Source organism: Pan troglodytes, chromosome 23 (assembly GCF_028858775.2).
Source record: "Pan troglodytes isolate AG18354 chromosome 23, NHGRI_mPanTro3-v2.0_pri, whole genome shotgun sequence".
Lineage (NCBI taxonomy): Eukaryota > Metazoa > Chordata > Mammalia > Primates > Hominidae > Pan > Pan troglodytes.
The window spans coordinates 51,882,027-51,904,461 of record NC_086016.1 but is presented as its reverse complement, the minus strand read 5'-3'; the positions used below and the strand labels follow the sequence as shown (position 1 = coordinate 51,904,461).

At 57.4% G+C, this 22,435-nt stretch overlaps 1 protein-coding gene across 10 annotated transcripts in view; it reads left to right on the top strand.

Annotated features, from left to right (window-relative positions):
• Positions 1–19,714, top strand: part of BRD1 (bromodomain containing 1) — a 55,226-nt gene extending 35,512 nt beyond the window's left edge. For 3 of the 10 annotated variants that reach the window (XM_016939438.4, XM_054675607.2, XM_063808286.1), the window contains 6 exons: positions 4,231–4,728; positions 13,320–13,455; positions 13,972–14,099; positions 14,976–15,085; positions 17,251–17,405; positions 18,581–19,714. In XM_016939438.4, the coding sequence (XP_016794927.1) occupies positions 4,231–4,728; positions 13,320–13,455; positions 13,972–14,099; positions 14,976–15,085; positions 17,251–17,405; positions 18,581–18,764 (1,211 nt within the window). In that variant the 3' untranslated portion in view covers positions 18,765–19,714. Of the gene's footprint in view, positions 1–4,230; positions 4,729–7,975; positions 8,219–13,031; positions 13,230–13,319; positions 13,456–13,971; positions 14,100–14,975; positions 15,086–17,250; positions 17,406–18,580 lie in introns of those variants that run through there. The other 7 variants (XR_010156183.1, XR_010156184.1, XR_010156185.1 and 4 more) reach the window with 7 other exon arrangements.
• The last annotated feature ends 2,721 nt before the right edge of the window (positions 19,715–22,435 follow it).

The window sequence follows — 22,435 nt, the reverse complement described above, 5'->3', positions numbered from 1 at the left end:
TTTGGAGACCATTTTTGTTGCTTTGCAGCTCTGGAATCATTTTATTTTTATTTTTTTCCTGGGGCCATTGTAAGGAAAACACAATGTGACTGAGACACAGGTGGCCTCGAATCACCTGTTACACCCAATGTTCACAATGACTCAATTGATGAAAAGGGCGTTTCCTGTGAGCTGATGGGAAGGTGGGTGGAGAAGCAAGTGGCCTGAAAGTCCACTCCAAGGCGAGGCGGGTGGGGTCCTGCCCCTCAGAGAAGTTGGGGGTCTGTGGAGAGGTGGGGCAGGCGGAATCTTGCCTCTTAGAGAAGACGGGGGTCTCTGGAGAGGTGGGGCGGGCGGGGTCCTGCCCCTCAGAGAAGTTGGGGGTCTGTGGAGAGGTGGGGCAGGCGGAATCCTGCCTCTTAGAGAAGACGGGGGTCTCTGGAGAGGCGAGTGCCAGACTGGAATGGGGAAGTCATTAGGGAAGACAGCCACAAGCAAGCTTGTTGGTTGGTATAGAAATGTGACTTACGATACTTATAATAGGATGAAAACCAAGAATCAGACATTTAAAAACCCAGCATGAACGTTCTCATCAGTAAAGCCTCTCCATCATTTTACTTAAATATAACCACAATATTTTCACACCTGAAAAGAGTAATTCCTCAATGGCAAATACACAGTCTCACTTAAACTGTAATTTAACAGTCTGTGTGTTGTGTTTATATTTTGCTTCCACTTGAAGCAGCTTGAACAAGGCTGTAGCCGTTGAGTGCCAGGCCCCTGAGACTTTAGTGTCTGAAGGAAGGAGACGCCTCCTGGGCTGCATGGTTGGCCCCGGTCTGCCCCTTGTACAGGCCCTCCCGCAGGCTCTGCCGTAGCCGCGACTCAGTCTGCCGAGTGCAGAGGTTCGGGCTGTTGCTGTGAGCTGGCCCTGCCAGGGCTGACTTCCCCGGGGCTGCGTGTCAGCTGGGTGGGGGCCACGCCACAGCTGGGATTCCAGCCTGTCTGATGAGCCTGTGGGACGGATCTGCAGCTGGCACAGGGCTTGTCTCCACCCTGTGCTGAGGTTGGTGTCTGCTGACATGGTGAGGCAGGTCAGTGCAGTCAGGAGGAGCAGGGTCCGCACCATGAGCTGGTGAAAGGGGCTTGCATTTCGAGTCCTTGGGATTTCCAGTCACAGTGATGCCCTTGCCAGAGGCTCCGGGGCGTCCCCTTTATTCCAGGGCAGCTGTGGGCCCTTGAAGTGCACGTGTGGAGGTCCCCCTGCCGTGCACGGGCGCTGAGCACGTGGAGCACTGTGGCCCTCAGGAAAGGAAGGATGCGTGTTCCTCGGGGTAGAAGGTGCGGAGTACGCAGCTTTGTCCCTTCAGGATTGCAGAGGACGGAGGCTTGAGGCAGGGTTGTTGGAGGGACAGTGTGGTTGCTGCTCGTGAGCTGAAATGTCTGCCTGTGTTACGCTGTGATTTTCCAAAGCGTCTTGTGGCTTTGATACAGAAGCCTTTGATTGACATAGCGGGTGGCCAGGTGGGCAAAATATTGCGGAATTGTTCTTGCAGACTTAACTAGGTCTTTTAGTTTCTTAGAGTAGCTGGTTTGGATTAGATAACCATTTTGCCATTTGGAATATGTGACAAGTTCCAGGGACTGGAATTCTAGGATCCTGACTGATACATTGACGGGGTCTGAGAGGCTTATGCCCGAGTTGTATCGAGCATGTTCTGAGCTTTTCCCATGTGCAGTTCAGTGACAGCCTGAGATGGCCCAGAGTCAGCGAGCTTTGAGAGGAATCTTCCTTCTTGTATGTCAACTTCCAGTCACATTTCCACTCGAGGGACGGGTTGGGCTTGCCTGTTGTGTCGTGGAGGCTGGAGGCTCAGGTCCTGTTTTTTCTGATTTTATGGATGAGGAACTGAGGCACTGAACAGTCCGGGGGCCTCTGTGGTCTCGGCTGGGGGAGGGGCCTGTGTGGTCCCGGCTGGGCAGGTGGCTGAGCACCCAGACGACAGCGACCTCTGTTACCACGGCCTCCTTTGTGCCTCTGGTCAGTGCTGCAGGAACGCATCCTTTAGCCTGCGTGCTGGCGGCTGGAGCCCGGCCTGCATGTGGAGCTGCCGCAGAGAGGCCAGGGGCGTGTGGGGTGCATGCATGGCTGAGACAGGGCCACAGGGGCCTGCTTTGGGATAGACCAGGGGTTAGGGAAGTCCCTGCAGCGTGGAGATGGTTATGAGTCCCACATGGGGCATCCTAGCTGGGCCGAGAGCTGGAGGTGTGGAGGAGGGGTTGTGGACCATGGTTGGGGAGGGCCTGCTGCAAGGCAGGGACGTCTGCACGTCTCAGGGCTGCTGCCAGACAGGAGTGGTGGTTCTGAGGGTTGCACCAGAAGCAGGAGATGGGGGTTTACGGTGCCCGTTAGATAGCTGTGGAGAAGGTGGGCTGTAGGTGGTCGGGGGAAGGGGGGTCTCCCGGAGGTGCTGGGAGGAGACTCCTTCAGGCTCCATCTCTGCTGGCCTGGTGCTGTTGCACCCATAGAGGCCAAGACTGGGGTTGACCACTGGCCTTGGCCCTGCAGAGGCCATTGGGATTGCAGTGAGCAGTTGAATGTCGTGATCAGGACGAGAACTTGGGGCGGGGGGGAGGCTAGGAGGGGGAAGAGGAGGCAGGAAGTGAAGTGAGGCCCCAGGCCCTGTGCCCCAGGCACCAGCTCCGTCAGGACGCTGCAGGCTCAGTGCTGAATCCCCTCCTGCTGCTGCACAGGCACCAGGGATGCTCATGAGCAGCCTTTCAGCAGCCCTTCTCCGCAGCCCAGTTCCCTCCAGCCTTTCAGCAGCCCTTCTCCGCATTGCCCAGTTCCCTCCGGCCAGTGTTCCCAGGTGTTTCACAAACACCTTTTCCTTAAGCCTGTTGGCGACATTGAACAGGAGGGAGGGAGTTTTGTCACCTCGCGTGTGCCCCTGCCTTGGGATCCAGCATTCCCACATGACAGCTGTGCTCCCGGCGGCTGGCATGGGAGGCTTTTTGTTGAGGTGAGGCTTCCCCCTTGTATTTGAATTGGCTGTGAGGTGCTCTAAGGCGCCGAGTGTCATTTGAAATCAGAGGCACCTCGCAGCCGAAAGCACTGCTGCCCGGCGTCATGGCCCAGCCTTGGGAGAACTTTCTTCAGCCTCAAAACATTGCTCTGAGTCCTGTTAAGTTGTGTAGTTTTGTATTTTCAAAACAACTTTTTGAATGACAATAGTAACCATACATACTTCAAACGGTTTTAGGAAAGTTTGCAGGTTTAATGAAATGAAAACTGTACCCAGTGATAATATATACTAAGGATTATTTAAAGTGTCACTCTTGGTTTTATGTCACACTTCCTGTTGTCAGTACCGGTCCTGCTTGGAAGGAAGCCTCAGTGGCTGGGCTTGGCTTGTTGTGGCGTCGCCTCACCCTGTTAGCCTCGTGCCAGAGCCTGTCCGGCCCCCTGGACTCGGGACAGTGCACAGAGCCCCACAGACCAGCCCCAGGCCGTCCTCCTGACCTCGGGCTTTTTACCATTTCACACTTCCGGTTTTTATAATGTCAAAAAGACTTTAAAAAGAGGTTAAAGCAGTCTTTTTCCAAAGACTTCTTATTTTTAAAAGTCAGATTTTTTTTTTTTTCCTGAAAGCTCCCATCACAATATTTGGGAATGTGGCACGGACTTCTGTGCTGTGGGGAGCGGGGCTTTTTTCCCTGCCTTTCTTGAAAATCGTCCACAGCCACTCACCACTCCCTGTTTTTTTTGTTTGTTTGTTTTTGCATTTTTGACTTAAGAGCTTGACCAGAGATCAGATTTAATGTTTCCTTCCTTTTATTTGCTAACTTCGTGGCCCAGTAGAGCTCTGTGGGAATGCCCGTTTAAGGCCCCTTTAGTTATGTGAGATACCTTTTCTTCCTCAAGGTAAGTGAATTATTCATTGCAGAAACTGTCATGAACTCGAGTGACGTGTTTAATATTGGCGCATGTGAAATAATCTTTCACAGTTTTTTTCAGAGAGTAACTGTGTGCCTGGGCACTGCACCCAGGGCCGCAGCCTTTGGCGTTAGGGAAGCACACACAGTGTGGCCCGAGCCCACGGGGCCCACACTGCCGAGCAGACAGTACGTGCGATGCCTTGTTTCCTTAACTGAATTAGTATTTTGGTGGACTTCACATTTATAGTAAGTTTTATAATAGATTTTATAATCTTCAGGTTTCAAAAATCACTTTATTTATAATTTTTTCAGGAGATAAATCTCCCCCTAAACTTGAACCATCAGATGCATTACCTCTTCCTTCAAACTCGGAGACTAATTCAGAACCACCAACCCTCAAACCAGTAGAACTCAACCCAGAGCAGAGTAAACTTTTCAAAAGAGTCACATTTGATAATGAATCACATAGCGCTTGCACTCAGAGCGCACTGGTAAGCGGACGCCCTCCAGAGCCCACCCGCGCCAGTAGTGGCGATGTGCCGGCGGCGGCGGCCTCCGCGGTGGCGGAGCCAGCAAGCGATGTAAACAGACGCACTTCTGTTCTCTTCTGCAAATCGAAAAGTGTAAGCCCCCCAAAGTCTGCCAAGAACACTGAAACCCAGCCAACTTCTCCTCAGCTAGGGACCAAAACCTTTTTGTCTGTAGTCCTTCCGAGGTTGGAGACTCTTCTGCAGCCAAGGAAAAGGTCGCGGAGCACATGCGGAGACTCCGAGGTGGAGGAGGAGTCCCCAGGAAAGCGCCTGGACGCAGGTAAATGCCGCGGGCGGCCCTGAGAGGCCCTGAGAGGCGCCCTTGCCGACCAGTGCCGGGAGCGTCCTTCAGGATCATTGGTGTGACGGGGGGGTGTCCAGCTTCTGTTTTTGCAGCATTCTCTTAATTTCCAGAGAAGACAACAGTGCAGTGTTTTCTTTGAAAAGCCTTGAGTTGCGGGTCTGAGGCCGGCGCCTTCGTGGGAGGCCTGTTTGCCACCAGAGATTGTGCAACCTTGCTGGGCTGCCCTGGGCCAGGGGTCGATGGTCCTTGGTCCTGTCTTCTGCCACATACTTCCTCTCTGATTTTTTTTTAGGAGAGTCTTGCCTTGTCACCCAGGCTGGAGTGAGTGGCTCACTGCAGCCTCCAACTCCTGGGCTCAGGTGATCCTCCTGCCTCAGCCTCTTGTGTAGCTGGGACTACAGGTGCACACCAGCACTCCCAGCTAATTTGAAAATTTTTGGTAGAGATGGGGTCTCGCTGTGTTGTCCCGGCTGGTCTTGAACTCCTGGCCTCTGACTCCCAAAGTGTTGGGATTAGATGTGTGAGCCGCTGCACCTGGCCCCTTCTGATCTTTAAAAAAGTACTGAGAATGAATTCAGGTGTAGTTTTAATTGGTCATCTTGACTTTGCTGTGCACATCTGGATAAGCTGGTGACTGGCCGCTCCTAGCACTTGTGGGAGCTCGACTCTGCACCCCTCAGTCAGGTCTCCTGCAGCCCCACAGACCTAGGACCTGGGGTTGAGCCTGGCTCTTCCCTGGGCCTCTGAGAGGACCTGCCCTTGTAAATGCAGTACTTTGCAGTTGATTTCAGCAACATTTACTCATTGTTTTATGTGGCCCTCTTAGCCACATATGTGATGAGGTATTAGGACCTGCTGAAATAGCACCGGAAAGCGCTTCTCATCTCTTGCTGCGCTTTTGTAACTGAACTCTGTTGAATTACTTGGTGAGGGTGTTGCCGTGTGTGTGCTGTGCTGAGAGCACTTTGAGGAGGCAGCTAATGTTCCTGCAGCCTCTGCTCCCCGCCCCTCAGAGGAAGCTGAGGAGTTTGTCCTTTAAAGAGGAGCAGCTGTCATCGGTTTGCTTGTTCGGTACTGGCTGCGCTTCTGGAGGTGCCGGCTCAGGTTGCCAGCGACTCTTTTCTGGAAGCGTGTCTGGAGCATGTTTGTCATTTTGGTTTTTGTCCCGAGTCAAGGCTTGGTTCCCGTCTGTCCTGTCTGCCTGTTATACCTAGATAAGGAGATGCGCATTTTCTCCTGGCTGTGCTGGTGTGCGGTGGTGCCTCGTGCACTTCAGCAGTGAGAGAGGGTGGGGCTGGGTGGGTGTTGCTTATTTCCCAGAGTGGCAGCAAGTGAGTCCTGTGTCATGGAGCCTCACCAGGCCGGGTGCAGATGGAAGGCTGTGGTGGGCAAGACCTGCCCAGGCCACTTCCTCACATCTTGTCCCTGTTCCTTCTGCTGGTCTCTGGCCTGAAGCGTCCGGGGAGGGGAGTGAGACCAGGCACTGTCAAAGGTCTTTGTGCAGAAGGAGGCTCACTTCCCACCCTTGCCAGCAAGCAGGTCATGTGTCTTGTTGCCAAAGTAATTTCTGGTAAATTTCATTTTGATTTGTATGAAAATTTTGCACATAACTGAATGTGTAGAAATCTTCTACCCATGTCCTTTTACTTTGATGGATTGATGTTAAATTGGCATTTTAAAATAATTTGAAAAAGCTCTTTTGCTTTCTAAGTAATAGGAAGCTATTGAAATGTTTCACAAGATACCAATAAGGATAGATGTCCTTGACTCAGGACTGGGGGATGTGTCTTAACCACGTTGGTCTTTCTTAGCCGCCTTTGGTGAAAGATTCTGACCTGGTTTTCCAAGCACCCCGGAAATTCTGTGATGAATCGGGTCAGGGTGCTGTGCACTGGGTACTAGAGGTTGGGTCAGTGCAATTGTGGGCGTCCCCTCTGCATGCAGAACTTGGAGTTCGGCTGACGCTCCACTTCCTCGGGGTTTCACGTCTGTCGGCGGCAGAGGTATGGGGCTGTGTGCGTGGAGGCCCTGCCGGCCGTGGGGCTGGGGTTTGAGGTGGCCTCCCGTCGACACTCAGCAGGATGCTCACGTGGTGGCTTCCACCAGGTGGCCCCACCTGACCGGGCCCTGCCCCAGCTGTGGGCTCCCACTGTGGACAGTTTTGCCGGCTGGCGGCCACGTCCTCAGCAACCTCTCAGGCTCGTTCATCAGATGTCCCTTGTAGAAGAGCACGTGTCCCCTCCGGGCCACTGTCTTACATTGGAGTGGAGTGTTTTGCAGGCTTCCCGTGGTGACAGTGGTGTAGAGCAGTCTTACTGCAGACCTTCAGTGAGCGTGGCCCATGGTGGCTTTTGAGAATCATGGTGCCCTCTGATCCTGACTGAAGTGGAGATTTCTGCTCTCTCATTTCCGAGTGACAGTGGATTTCCGTGGAGGTGCGGTGAGTTCCTGAGCTCTCTCCTGAGCAGCCGGGAGCCTCAGCAGCATTAAGACCAGGCCCTCGGGAGTGGGAGGCATTCCACTGCTGTGGCCGAGGCGCCCGGGGAAGGGCTGGGCATGCTCTGAATGGTGCCAGTCCCGCCATCCGCCCTCGCTTTGGTTTCACCGGAACCTTCTGGTGCTCTGCACATGGGGGATTTCTTGCCCCGAGCTGCAGTTCTTCGCAGTCTTAGGACAGGAATTATCCGGAACCTTCTGATGTTTTCCATACATGCATCTGTGTGCTCTGAACTTTAGGGAGTTATCTGGCATTTTCCAGCACACGCATAATTCTGAGTTAGGCTGAAACAGGGTCGCTGGTCCTGAGGCGATGCACTCACTGTGGGCCTCCTGCCCGTGTCGCCTGCGGGCTGGCTGTGCTGTGCGCCAGGCTTCTGTTCCTGCGATGGCCCAGCCCCAGAGTCTGGCCCTGACTCGTGGCTTCCTTCCTCCGCGACTGCACGCTCACCAGCAGTGAACCGTCACCTGAAGCAGCCTTCCACTCGCCACCGTTTCGGAGACCCCTGCTGCAAGTCTCTGTGTGCACGTGCTGGGGCGTGTGAGAGCGTGGGGGTGTCTTTGTCTACTCGCCGCCGTTGCGGAGACCCCTGCCGCGAGTCTCCCTGTGCACGTGCTGGGGCGTGAGAGCGCGGGGGTGTCTTCAGTGTCCTTCGGCTGTTCAGGGAGGAGGCTGAGCTGTCCTGCCCTTTCATTCAGACTAAATGGCTTTTTCACTGTTTTCCAGGTTCTCACTTTAACCACTAATGTGCTGGGTAGTTCACTCTTTGGACCCTAATCATTTTCTCTTACCTCAACTTGGACTGGAGTTCTGCTAAGCGGCCGTTTTGGAACGCACAAAGATCACTGCATCTTGCCTTTCACTTAATTCTTGCGGATCACATTGGAATCATCAGCTCAAACATCCTCTAAACAAAATCACAAACAGCAGCCCTGGAGGAGCTCTCCCCCACCCCAGCCCACCCCCTCTGTAAGTCAGAGCCCGGCAGTGGGAATGGTGCTGGCGCCCGGTGCACGCCTGGAGCTGGCGGGATGTCGTGGCACCTCAGCCTTCCCTCTGGACAGTCACGAAGGACGCAGAGGAGAGCCCGGCTCCGACTGGGAGCCTGCTGCAGCTGACGACACAGTGGACAGCATTCTGAGGCTGTCCTGAGCATGTGCGGAGCCGTCCCAGAGTGACTGGTGGTTCAGGTGTGACGGCCATGCCCAGGCGCGTTGTGCTGTGTCTGTGCCATGGGATATGGAGGAACTTGGCTCGGCACTGTCTGAGGATGTGGCATGGACAGTGCGTGCTCACTCACTCGCTAGCATCTTCTGTATTTCTGGGTTTTCTACCTGATTTCCTTCTCCCCTTACTTCCCCTTCCTCTGTTTTTTCCCCACAATCCCCAGTGGATTCTTGAGCAGTGCTGCTGTTTGTCTCTTGCTGGTCACCACGCTGAGTGCCCCTGCGGCCAACTGAGAAGCCCTGCTCGTGGGGTGGGGCATCTGTGCCTGGGATCTTGTGCAGGCGTCTGTCCTGGGCCTTGGGTCTGTCTCTGACCATCCCAGCTGCATTGTCATGGAGCTGGGTCCCAGCAAGAGCAGGTCTCGTGCAGGCGTCTGGCCTGGGCCTTGGTTCTATCTCTGACCATCCCAGCTGCATTGTCACGGAGCGAGTCCCAGCACGATGGGCCTTGGGTCTGTCTCTGACTGTCCCCAGCGGCATTGTCACGGAGCAAGTCTTGTGCAGGCATCTGGCCTGGGCCTTGGGTCTGTCTCTGACCATCCCAGCTGCATTGTTGCGGAGCGGGTCCCAGCAAGATGGGCCTTGGGTCTGTCTCTGACTGTCCCCAGCGGCATTGTCACGGAGCAAGTCTTGTGCAGGCATCTGGCCTGGGCCTTGGGTCTGTCTCGGACCGTCCCGGATGCATTGTCACGGAGCAGGTCCCAGCAACATGAGCCTTGGGTCTGTCTCTGACCGTCCCTGGCTGCATTGTCACGGAGCGGGTCCCAGCAAGAGCAGGGTGCTGTTGGAATCTTCTTCCGTGTGTGTTTTTGTTGAGAGGTTGAAAAATGCACCAAAACTGCTCTTCTTTTAACGATGGTAAAAGTGAAACTGAAAACAGGAGATAGTGGGCTCTCCTTTGCCACTGCGTGGGGCCCTCAGGGCTCTGGTTTTCAGGGTGCAGGCTCAGCCCACCTGCTTCATACGGCCAAGCTTCGCATGAGCCGGAGAAGCCGAGGTAGCAGCTTGGGTGCCGGCGGCAGGGGCGGGCTTGTATCCCGTGCTGTGGGGTTGTGTTCCCATGGCTCCATGCCCTCAGGCGTCTCGGCAGCCACTGATCAGGGCCTGGTGTTCTTGCACCTGTGGCCTGGAGGATTTGTGGTGTCCACATGGGTTGAGGGCTGGGAGCCTGAGACCAGAGGAGACTACGGCCCATCAGTCAGACCTGCAGGCCTCCGCCTCCCCAGGTGGGCCCTGGGGCTTCTCTTCCCTGTGGGGAGGGGCGGTGTCTCAGCCGCTGTGGCCTTCAGTCTCTCAGAAGACCCTTTGGGGACTTCCCGGGACAGTTGCAGGTGTGCTGTGGACGTACCTGGTGACGGGCAGGCTTCCGGGGACTGCGCTTGGCTGGGCTGTGGGACACCTTTGCGCCATCTCCTTTGGGGGCAGAGAGGGACATTTCTGTGTTCAGTCTTTGGCCTCCTAGGAGGTCACTGGGAAGGCCCTTGAGGGTGGGTGGACCCTGGCCGCTGTGGGAATTCCGTGCAGCTCCTGTGTTGATGGGGCAGCGGCTCTTTCCTGGCAGCCGCCGCCTCTTTTAACGTATTTCTCACAGTCACCAGCTTTACTTTCAGCATTAAAAAAAAACCTCGTGCTGAAAAAGTTGCTGAAAGTTGCCCCTTGCTATTTACACGATTTGGAGGCTTGGGCTCGGCCTCAGTGCCTGCTGTTTGCAAATGCCTCATGGACCGGGCACCCATCTCTGCAGACCTTAGGCCCTGGGTTCCCCACGTTGGGCCCCGCCTCAAGGCTGGCCTGGGCTTCAGAATGTTCTGGGCTGAGGTCCTTGCAGGGGTGCTGAGGTGCGGGTCATGGTGGACATCTCCCAGCTGGCCGGAAGAGCCTCCCAGGGCGGGAGTTGGCAGGGCCGAGATTGAGAGATCTCAGAACCATAGCTGTCTTAGATTATGTTCTGGTGGTCCAGGTGGAGGCTGGGAGGGTCCGGGCAGCACAGGCCACCTTGCAGCTCCCCCGAGGTTCTGGGGACTCCAGGCGGTGGCTGCAGAGCCTCCCGGGATGTGTCTGTGTCCTGGTCTGGCTTCTTGGCTTCCTGGGTGACCCTGCACTGCCGCAGCCCCCAGACCGCCTGTTAGCAAGCCCTGCAGCTGTCCCACCCCCGCCAGGCCTCCTGCTGGGTGGTGTCTTGGTTGGGCTGGGTGGTGTCTCAGTTGGGCTGGGTTTGTCTGTGCTGCCCATGTCTTCCCAGGTGCTGTCACATTTTCATGGGTGACACGCAGAACCTCTGTGTGTTCTTGCGTCATACACGCACTCACTGAATGCTTAGGAAAATTAAGAGGGGCATTTTATCATTCTCCTCTTTCTGAGAATTAAGGACTTGCCTTGTGTTTTAATCCCCTTCCTGGCCCCACTCCATGCGGTGGTGCACACGGAGCTGGGGCCGTCGTGGCTGCTGAGTGGTCTGTGCATGGCTTGGCTGTGTTGGTGCCGGCACAGCTGTGGGTGCTCTCGTGCTAGGGCCCTCAGGCTGGCACCTCTGGGCAGTCTTGTGAAGGCCGCACTGGTCATCGTCTTCCCCCAAGTGGCCATTGCTCGGCCGACCAGTAACTACTAAAAGCCTCCCCACCCAGGCCCTGGGCCGCGTCTGCTCAGCCTGGAGCAGGCTCACCCTGCACCTGGGGTCTGGAGTGTGCTGAGGGCCTGGCTGTGGGGTGTGGGTCGCCAGGCTCATGGCTGCTCTCTGGAGACGGCTCACACGTGTTGGCAGACCCCTCCCCGGGCCTGTGGGCTGAATGCTGGCAGGGGTGCTGGGCTCCGTCCGTCCACTGCTGATGCGAGCTGGGTGGGCTTCCCTTGCCTTCACCCACTCAGGTTGGAGTAGGGATGGAGTCGCTGCTCCTGAGGGGTTCTCGGGGGCCAGGACGGGACTTTTAATTCCCTCTTGAGACATCTTCGGGGCCTGAGTGTGCAGGGTCTGAGCCCGCTCTGTGATGAGTATGGGGAGGATGTGGAGCCCCAGGGCAGCTCAGCGTGTGGCTCAAGGCCTTCTCCTGTAGGTTTTTAAATTTATTTGTTTCCTTGCCAGAAATGAGTAGGACACCCCCAACTGGCCACAGTTCCTGCCTTAAAATGACCGAGGTTAAAATGAGAAACACAGAGCTTCCCTTGGAGCTCACGGTACATTCCAGTCCAGGAGAGACGGAGCTGGTGTCTGACTCGAGTCTGTGGAGGGCAGCAGTGCACCTGCCCAATCTGTGCATTCCCTTCTGAGCTTGATTTAGCCCCTCTGTTTAAGTCAGTCATGCTCATTGAGAACAGACAGAAAGTGTATGAAGCGGGTAGAGGTTGATTCAGCCCCTGTATTGAAAAGTCGGTCATGCTCATTGAGAACAGACGGGAAGCGTACGAAGCGGGTGGAAAATCCCGCAGTCCAGCCATTCCCTTCAAAACATGTCTCCCAGCCACTCAGGAGGCTGAGGCAGGAGGATCACTTGAGCCCAGGAGGTCAAGGTTGCAGTGAGCCATGGAGTCCATTGCACTCCATCCTTGGTGACAGAGCGAGACATCGTTTCCAAAAAAATTCTACAGAAATGCTCTATTTACAAATTTACACAATTTCCTTTGGAAATAGATTTAAAAATTTTTTAAGGATGAGGTAGGTAGGCAGGAAAACGGGGTTCTTTTTGGATAAAAAAATTCACATGGCTGGGTGTCGTGGCTCACGCCTGTAATCCCAGCACTTTGGGAGGCCGAGGCAGGCGGATCACGAGGTCAGGAGATTGAGACCATCCTGGCTAACACGGTGAAACTCCGTCTCCACTAAAAATACAAAAAATTAGCCAGGCATGGTGGCGGGTGCCTGTAGTCCCAGCTACTCGGGAGGCTGAGGCAGCAGAATGGCGTGAACCCGGGAGGTGGAGCTTGTAGTGAGCCAAGATCGTGCCACTGCACTCCAGCCTGGGCGACAGAGCGAGACTCCGCCTCAAAAAAGAAAAAAAAAAAATCACACACCCCTTCAGCTCTGACACCCAGAGGGCCCCCAGCAGGAACATCATCCCCCCGTTGTGACTCCCATGGGGGACCTCATCGGGGGGCCTTGGGCAGATGTGTTGTTTCCCGTTGACTGACAAAGTCAGGATTTTTAGGGGGAAAATACTGAGATTTGCCTTATTTTTTAAACATTGAGATGATGGAATTGTGAGTGGTGTTTTGTTTAGCTGTGTACAGTACTTGCAGCTTCATGGTGAGCGAGGCCAGACACACTCAGACACGGCAGTGGCCCCGGATTTTGTGTTTTAAAGTGTTTCGTCAGCATTTTTGACTTCATGTTAACACTCGTCTTTTGAACCAAGGTTTTTTCTTTTTAAAACCTGATTTCCTATTCCCTGGAGCTCTGCTCCTGTGAACATGTTTTTGTGTCTTTGGTGGCCCCTTCGGCCTGGTGAAGTTTCCGTTCAAACGTGGCCGGTGCCCACGTGGACAGGCCGCCCCCGTGTTTGCACTCACAGGTTGCACATCTGCCCCCATGGCAGGCTCACGGCATCCTTTCTTTGCCTTCACAGAGCCTGTCTAAAGACCCGGGCTTGTCAAGAGGAGCATCTTCATGGTGCTCAGCAAACTACTACGATTGGAGCCGACTGCAATTTGTTAAGTTGATTTCATTTAACGAGTAACTGGTGTCTGCTTACTGTAAGGACTATGCTCGGGAACTCGGGAGTGAAAAGGAAGATGCTGTCTTACCTGTCTGTGAAACCTGCTTTGTAAGATGTGTTCCAAGTGTAACGTCGTTGAGTCATGCTTGAGTGTGCCCTGGTTGTGCTGAGCTCAGGGCCTGCCCGCCTGTGTTCCAGGTCTCACCAATGGCTTTGGGGGTGCGAGGAGCGAGCAGGAGCCGGGCGGCGGCCTGGGGAGGAAGGCCACACCCCGACGACGCTGTGCCTCCGAGTCCAGCATCTCCTCCAGCAACAGCCCGCTCTGCGACTCGAGGTGGGCACCGCGGCCCCGTGCTTCCCGCCACGCAGCTCCCAGCACCGCCCGCCCTGCCTGGCTGTCCTGGAAGCCGGGACATTCCAGCTCCCATCTTAGTGTTCTCTGAAAAATTCTGGCCCAGGATTCATGTGTGCTCTGCCCTTGTGGACAGTTTCCCATGCTGCATATTAATCTGCTTTATAGAATTCAAGCAGAAGTAGGAAAAACACTGCGTGAAATAGGAACACAATTTTAGAATCTGCAATGAAGTTTTACACTTGATCTTTACCTCCCAGAATCTGGCAATGAGCACAGCCCTGCCTGTCTGCCCTGTGAAGGCCACTTTGGCCTCCTGAGTACCCCCTGCCACAGGTTCACTTCCTCCAGACCTGCACACCCACAGGCCTGTCTGGCCGTGGGGGTGTCAGGCAGGATGCGTGGCCAGCTTGGTGGCGGACAGCTCACGGGACGAAGCCTGAGTGAGGCTGAAGGCAGGGGCGGGGCGCCTGACTCCCTCTGCTCTTCCTCCCGAAGCTTTAATGCGCCCAAATGTGGGCGGGGCAAACCGGCTCTTGTGCGACGGCACACGCTGGAGGACCGCAGTGAGCTGATCTCTTGCATCGAGAATGGGAACTACGCCAAGGCGGCCAGGATCGCAGCCGGTGAGTCGCCCGGACCTGCCTCCATGGCTCTCCACACCTCCTGGTTAGCGTCTTAGGGCTCGACTGCTGGGGACTGGACTCCGGCTCAGGGAGCATGGTGCCCTGTGTGGAGCCCTACCCTGGCCAACCTCCCGGGGAAGGGTTCATCACACACCGAGGGGCTCTGGGCTGTGGCCCTGGCCGGGTGCCTGCGGAGGTGGCGCCTCCTCCATCCTGCCTTCGTTTCCCTGTGGAACGTCCAGCTCTGTGTGGCTGCTGGTTGCCAGGCACTGTCAAGGCTGTCTGGGGTTGTTTAGGTTCAGTGGTCATTTGCAGCTGCACAGGGGACTGACTGCAGGGTGGGTGCCCTCAACTTCAGGCCCCTGGGGGAGGGGGAGGCCCCAGGGTTTGGGGTCGCACAGCCCTCACTGTGGAAGGCAGCCATGCTGAGAGGGGGCATCAGGACGGAGATCCCCCAGGTGGGAGGGACAGCAGGGAGCTGGTCTGGCGGAGGGGGAGCCAGGACTTTGGTTTCCGATTTGGGGTGTCAGTTGTGTAAATGAGGCAGGAGCATGCTGGGAGCCCCGTCCTTGGGGCAAGGAGGGCTCAGAAGGGACTGTGCTGGGCACCTGGAGTTGGAGCCTTGTAGCCCGGAGGGCAGGAGCTTCCCTGGGTCCGTGGGAGGCTGGTGGCCCCAGGTGGGCTGCAGGGACAGTGGGGATGCAAGGGCCTGGACTCCACAGGGGAGGCAGTGGTGCCGCCGGGGTGGCTGAGAAAGGCCTGGGAGCTGGACTGTGCTCGGGGGACCCACCCTGTTGCTGCACCTTTTGTGGGGGGGCGGGGCGTGCCCCCTGTGTCCTGCTGACGCCTGTGTCCTGCTGACGCCCCTCTCCGCAGAAGTCGGCCAGAGCAGCATGTGGATCTCCACTGATGCCGCCGCCTCGGTGCTGGAGCCTCTGAAGGTGGTGTGGGCCAAGTGCAGCGGCTACCCCTCCTACCCGGCACTGGTGAGTGCGGCTCTCGTGGCGCCTGCAGGTCCAGAGGAGGCTCACACAGCTGCGGGGCGGGGGTGGTCCGAGGAGGCTCACACAGCTGGGGTGGCGAGGCGGGGGGGTGGTCTGAGGAGGCTCACACAGCTGCGGGGCGGGGGTGGTCCGAGGAGGTTCACACAGCTGGCAGGGGGGCGGGGTTGGTCAGAGGAGGTTCACACAGCTGGAAGGGGCAGGGATGGTTCGGCGAGGGGGGCGTGGGGGTGGTCTGAGGAGGCTCACACAGCTGGGGTGGGGAGGCGGGGGGGCTGGTCTGAGGAGGCTCACACAGCTGGGGTCGGGGGGCGGGGGTGGTCTGAGGAGGCTTACACAGCTGCAGGGTGGGGGGGTTCTGAGGAGGCTCACACAGCTGGGGTAGGGGGGCGGGGGTGGTCCGAGGAGGTTCACACAGCTGGGGTAGGGGGGCGGGGTTGGTTGGAGGAGGTTCACACAGCTGGAAGGGGCAGGGATGGTTCGGCGAGGGGGGCGTGGGGGTGGTCCGAGGAGGCTCACACAGCTGGGGTGGGGAGGCGGGGGGGTGGTCCGAGGAGGCTCACACAGCTGGGGTGGGGAGGCGGGGGGGTGGTCCGAGGAGGCTCACACAGCTGGGGTGGGGAGGCGGGGGTGGTCTGAGGAGGCTCACACAGCTACGGGGTGGGGAGGTGGGGGAGTTCTGAGGAGGCTCACACAGCTGCGGGGCGGGGGTGGTCTGAGGAGGCTCACACAGCTGGGGTGGGGAGGCGGGGGGGTGGTCTGAGGAGGCTCACACAGCTGGGGTAGGGGGGCGGGGGGGTGGTCCGAGGAGGCTCACACAGCTGGGGTGGGGAGGCGGGGGGGGTGGTCTGAGGAGGCTCACACAGCTGGGGTAGGGGGGCGGGGGTGGTCTGAGGAGGCTCACACAGCTGGGGTGGGGAGGCGGGGGGGTTCTGAGGAGGCTCACACAGCTGGGGTAGGGGGGCGGGGGTGGTCTGAGGAGGCTCACACAGCTGGGGTGGGGAGGCGGGGGGGTTCTGAGGAGGCTCACACAGCTGGGGTGGGGGGGCGGGGGTGGTCTGAGGAGGCTTACACAGCTGGGGTGGGGAGGCGGGGGGGTTCTGAGGAGGCTCACACAGCTGGGGTGGGGGGGCAGGGGTGGTCTGAGGAGGCTTACACAGCTGGGGTGGGGAGGCGGGGGGTTTCTGAGGAGGCTCACACAGCTGGGGTAGGGGGGCGGGGGTGGTCTGAGGCTCACACAGCTGGGGTGGGGAGGCGAGGGGGTTCTGAGGAGGCTCACACAGCTGGGGTAGGGGGGCGGGGGTGGTCTGAGGAGGCTCACACAGCTGGGGTGGGGAGGCGGGGGGGTTCTGAGGGGGCTCACACAGCTGGGGTGGGGGGGCAGGGGTGGTCTGAGGAGGCTTACACAGCTGGGGTGGGGAGGCGGGGGGGTTCTGAGGAGGCTCACACAGCTGGGGTAGGGGGGCGGGGGTGGTCTGAGGCTCACACAGCTGGGGTGGGGAGGCGAGGGGGTTCTGAGGAGGCTCACACAGCTGGGGTAGGGGGGCGGGGGTGGTCTGAGGAGGCTCACACAGCTGGGGTGGGGAGGCGGGGGGGTTCTGAGGGGGCTCACACAGCTGGGGTGGGGGGGCGGGGGTGGTCTGAGGAGGCTTACACAGCTGGGGTGGGGAGGCGGGGGGGTTCTGAGGAGGCTCACACAGCTGGGGTGGGGGGGCGGGGGTGGTCTGAGGAGGCTCACACAGCTGGGGTGGGGAGGCGGGGGGGTTCTGAGGAGGCTCACACAGCTGGGGTAGGGGGGCGGGGGTGGTCTGAGGAGGCTCACACAGCTGGGGTGGGGAGGCGGGGGGGTTCTGAGGGGGCTCACACAGCTGGGGTGGGGGGGCGGGGGTGGTCTGAGGAGGCTTACACAGCTGGGGTGGGGAGGCGGGGGGGTTCTGAGGAGGCTCACACAGCTGGGGTAGGGGGGCGGGGTTGGTCGGAGGAGGTTCACACAGCTGGAAGGGGCAGGGATGGTTCGGCGAGGGGGACGTGAGGGTGGTCTGAGGAGGCTCACACAGCTGCGGGGGGCGGGGGGGGGGGGTGCCAGTGACAGGTGCGGTTGTCTATGGGTGTGAGCCTCACAATGACCTCAGCGGGTCTTTCTCGTGCAGATCATCGACCCCAAGATGCCCCGTGTGCCTGGCCACCACAACGGCGTCACCATCCCGGCCCCACCCCTGGACGTGCTGAAGATTGGGGAGCACATGCAGACCAAGTCTGATGAGAAGCTGTTCCTCGTTCTCTTTTTTGATAATAAGAGAAGTTGGTGAGTTGAGAGGCCTTAGACTCCGGGGACCGGCTGGGGTGGTTGTGTGGGGGCCGTGGGCTCGGTGACCTGAGTGTCGCTGTGGCGAGCAGCCTCTTTGTCTGCTGGGCCCTGGCACAGCTAAAGTCGGAGGTGAGTGCTCCGCTGTTTGCCTGGTGGAGAAGGGCACTGCCCAGCCCCCTCGCCGGGACTGTGGGACGGGCACTGAGCACAGGGTCTGTCTCTGCCTGATGGCTTCCTCTCCCTCTCGCCTGAGCCCCATTGGCCTGGACTGTCTCTTCCCTACTCCTTACCCATGTGTCCGCTCCAGTGTTGGGGGTCCCTCTGCTGTGCTCCCGGACCCCTGTACTGCAGGACATGGCCCCCGCCCGGGCCTGGCCTCTGGCCCTGTTCTTAGAGCCTTCTGTCCCAGCATCATGCAGCTCTGCTCAGACATCCACCCCATCACAGGAGGCTCCCCCTGTGCCCTGAGCTGCTTTTTCCCAGAGCGTCTGGGACCCTCATGTGCCAGGGTTTAGACCCCAAGATCCCTCTGTGTAGGACACGCTGGCAGCACATGCCTCTGGGAGGAGCTGTGGCCCCGGCTGTGCCCTGCGCACGTGGCCTGGGCAGGTGCTTCCTGGTTCCCCATGGAGCTGGCTGCACTTGGGACCTGGCGCAGGGGCTCGGGGCCACCTGCCTATGGTGTGCCTGGAGCAGGACTGGCAGCACAGGCATCCCTACCGTCTTTCTCTTCCTTGCCTCGACCTCTGCCTCTTTGGCCACGTGGCCACTGCTTGTCAGGCCCTGAGCGAGGCCCACACCTTGTCCATCCGAGGGCCCCTTTGATGGGGTCTCCCCAACCACCGGCCTCTGCTCCAGGGCCCACCCTGACTCTGGGCTTGGTGTGTGCATGTCTTGTCACTAAGCAGGCACTGGGAAACATTTTGGAGGTGGAGGAGGAGGTGATGGTTTTTATGCCTTGCTTAGCTCCCCGTATCCCCAAGTCGGGGAGGGGAAGGGAGGGGTGCACTCCTGGCCTCGGGCCTGTCCCTGCACGGGGCCCAGCTGTCTTGGTGGTGCTGAGCAGGGCCCCTTTCTGTCGGAGGGCAGTGAATTTGTTAGATGATTACATGGAGCCTGCTGAAATACCATGTGCAAGCAATGATTTTCCCCCTGTTTTTCCTTTTAAAAAGGCAGTGGCTTCCTAAGTCCAAAATGGTTCCCCTTGGTATTGACGAAACTATAGACAAGTTAAAGATGATGGAAGGGAGGAATTCCAGCATCCGGAAGGCCGTGCGGATCGCTTTTGACCGCGCCATGAACCACCTGAGCCGCGTCCACGGGGAGCCGACCAGTGACCTCAGTGACATTGACTGATGGCCCGGCCGCCAGCGTGGGTCTTGTCCATAGTGTTGATAAGCTGTACATGTTTGTATATTGTTCAAAACTTAACTTATTCTGATTTTTAGTTGTAGCTCTTTAATTCTTTTTCCCCGGGGAGGGGGGAGGTTTTATTTCCAAGTTTTCTAGGAACCCATCTCCGTCTGGGCGCTGTGAGTGGGGTGGGCACGTCCGGGCAGCCCAGTGCGTCTGTCGCACGTCCCCGGGCCGTGCTGCTGGCGTCACTTTCTTTGATATGTAGCTTTTTCTTAAAGACTTTTGAATGTTTAATAATTTTGTAAATCATGCTCTTTACACAGAGTACCACTTATTTAATAAGACGGGATGTAAATTTACAATGACAAATGTGTATTTTAAGAAAGAAAATGGCATTATTTTGAATGGTACTTTGTGGAAAGAGGGGAGAATAAAGTTATGCTGTGTACATCACTTGCAGATCACCAAAAACACTCCGCTGCCCGTGACCGCCGGTGGGTGTGTCCCCGCTCCCGTCGTCCCGCCCACCTCAAACCCCGCAGGTGTGCCTCCCAGCGGATTATTTATTGTAGAAAGTGTATTCATTTGCTTTATAATGAAAAATACATTTGCAAAGGTATATTGATATGCATTTTTATACAGGCACATAAAAATTCAACTTGGCTTGGGAGCAGAATGCATTGCATTGTATAAATGACTCTGGCCTGTGTGTACTTTGATTTTATAACTTGTAATCTTTTGTTTACAATGAGGGGCTTTCTGTAACTTGTTTTAATTTAGAACACTTTGGTAGCAATAGAAACTTTGGATACATTTTTGTATGGTACCTGTGATGTATATAGAATTAGTACTTTATTTTTATTTTTAAGAGGTAAAGCATTATGTTGGGGAAAGTAGGGTGGGTTTCCAAATTTGCATTTTTTATATTAAAAATAAAGTCAAGATTTGGACGGTGTGACCATTTTATTCCTACAGCCCTAGACGGCTAGGTGAGCCCCAAGGACGGGTGGGGTGCTGGCTGCAGGGGGCGGGGACACACCTTTATCTTGAAAACTGTCATGGGATGGCATTATTTGTTATTTCACCTGATCATATTTTTATTTTAAAACTTTAGTTACATAAAAGTTTTAAATGCTTTTTTTAAGCCTACACCGTTTGTAACATCTCCATAGAAACTTGGAAATCAAGTCTTCCTTAGATAGTTGCTGTCCTGCATCTGGCAGGTGCTTCCTATCTGTCGTGGCTCTCCTTCCCACAGCCAGCCCCGCCCGGCAGGCCCCTCCCCACCACGAGCAGCTGGTGGCCCCCAGGATCACCCACCGCCCACGCAGAAAGGAAGCGGGTGCAGGAGCCAGGTGGGGACAGGCCGTGGAGCACTCATTAGCCGAGAAGCCCAGCTAATGGCGGGTGCAGTTTGCACCCCTTCTCTGCCACCCACAGCCTGATCGTGCTGTCGATGAGAGGAATCTGCTCTAAGAGTCTGAGCAGAGGGAGATGCCGAAGCTTTGAGCTTTTTGTTTCTGGCTTAACCTTGGTGGATTTTCACCCTCTGGGCATTACCTCTTGTCCAGGGGAGGGGCTGGGGGAGTGCCTGGAGCTGTAGGGACAGAGGGCTGAGTGGGGGGGACTGCTTGGGCTGACCACATAATATTCTGCTGCGTATTAATTTTTTTTTTGAGACAGTCTTTCTCTGTTGCCCAGGCTGGAGTGTAATGGCTTGATAGCTCACTGCCACCTCTGCCTCCTGGGTTCAAGTGATTCTCCTGCCTCAGCTTCCGGAGTAGCTGGGACTGCAGGTGCCCGCCACCACGGCTGGCTAATTTTTGTATTTTTATTAGCAATGGAGTTTTGCTATGTTGCCCAGGCCGGTCCTGAACTCCTGCCCTCAAGTGATACACCTGCCTCGGCCTCCCAAAGTGCTGGGATTAGAGGCTTGAGCCACTGCGCCTGGCCAGCTGCATATTATTAATTAGACATAAAATGCAAAATAAGATGATATAAACACAAAGGTGTGAAATAAGATGGACACCTGCTGAGCGCGCCTGTCCTGAAGCATCGCCCCTCTGCAAAAGCAGGGGTCAGCATGTGTTCTCCGGTCCTTGCTCTTACAGAGGAGTGAGCTGCCTATGCGTCTTCCAGCCACTTCCTGGGCTGCTCAGAGGCCTCTCACGGGTTTTCTGGGTTGCTGCCACTTGCAGGGGTGCTGAGGCGGGGCTCCTCCCGTGCGGGGCATGTCCAGGCCGCCCTCTCTGAAGGCTTGGCAGGTACAGGTGGGAGTGGGGGTCTCTGGGCTGCTGTGGTGACTGGGCAGGCTCCTGGAAGACCTCCCTGTGTTTGGGCTGAAAGCGCAGCCCGAGGGGAGGTCCCCAGGGAGGCGGCTGTCGGGGGTGGGGGCTGGGAGGAGGGAGGGGCCGAGGAGCCGGCGACACTCCCTGACGGCCCAGGAACGTCCCTAAACAAGGCGCCGCGTTCTCGATGGGGTGGGGTCCGCTTTCTTTTCTCAAAAGCTGCAGTTACTCCATGCTCGGAGGACTGGCGTCCGCGCCCTGTTCCAATGCTGCCCCGGGGCGCTGGCCTTGGGGAATCGGGGCCTTGGGCTGGACCCTGAGGGCTTCGCGGAGCCGGGCCTGGCGGGGCGAGCGGAGCAGAGGCTGGGCAGCCCCGGGGAAGCGCTCGCCAAAGCCGGGCGCTGCTCCCAGAGCGCGAGGTGCAGAACCAGAGGCTGGTCCCGCGGCGCTAACGAGAGAAGAGGAAGCGCGCTGTGTAGAGGGCGCTCACCCCGTGGGGCGACCCCCCTTCCTCAACTCCATGGACGGGGCTCATGGGTTCCCAGCGGCTCAGACGCGGATCCTGGCCTCGCCCGCCGTCCAGGTCGTGCGCTCTCCAGGGTTCTGTCTCCCAGGGCGCGCCCTCGCCGCGGTCCTCCTTAACTCCAGGGCGGTGCGCTCGGCTTGAGTGTGGGGAGGGTGGGCGTGTTGGTTCGGGGAGTTGGTGCGTCTTGGCTTTTCAGAACCAGGAGGGAGCAAGAGGTTCCCTACCTTTTCCCCCAAAACCAGAGCCTTTGACATCTCCCTGAGCCCACGGGGCTGGTGCCCACCTCATGAGCAGATCCGTTCTGGCCCAAGGCCACCGGGACCGGAGCTGGCTGGGGCTGGGGAGGTGTCCACACCGCCCGCACCCCACTGACTTCCCCGCAGCCTCCCTACCTCGCTAGGACCCCGGGCCCTCCCAGCCCCCGGAGGAGCGCCTCGGCGTCGGCAGCTGAGACCCAGAGCACTCAGGGCACGAAGCCGCCAGGGTTTCATGTTTGGGAACCAAGTTCACAGTGTGGTCTCCTGTTCTGACTGACACCACTCCGCCCTGTCTTGGCTGAAAAACCTGTGGCAGTGGGTTAAAAAGAATGAGGAGGAACTTAGTATGCCGATGTGAAAAGGCCTTCAAAATAGAGTGCAGAGCAATCCAATTTCCCTGGGTTCCGGGCTGTGCCCTAGCGAAGCCCACCCACTGTGGCGGCGCCCACTGAGTCATGCTCCCCTCCCTGGGTTGACTGGCTGGTGGGGGGTCTGGAGTCTACACAATGACTGGCTGGTGGGGTTCAGGCAGGGGGTTCAGGCAGGGGGCTCCGTATCCAGCGTGGGATCCCAGCTTCCCGCTCAGGTGTGTCCAGCTGG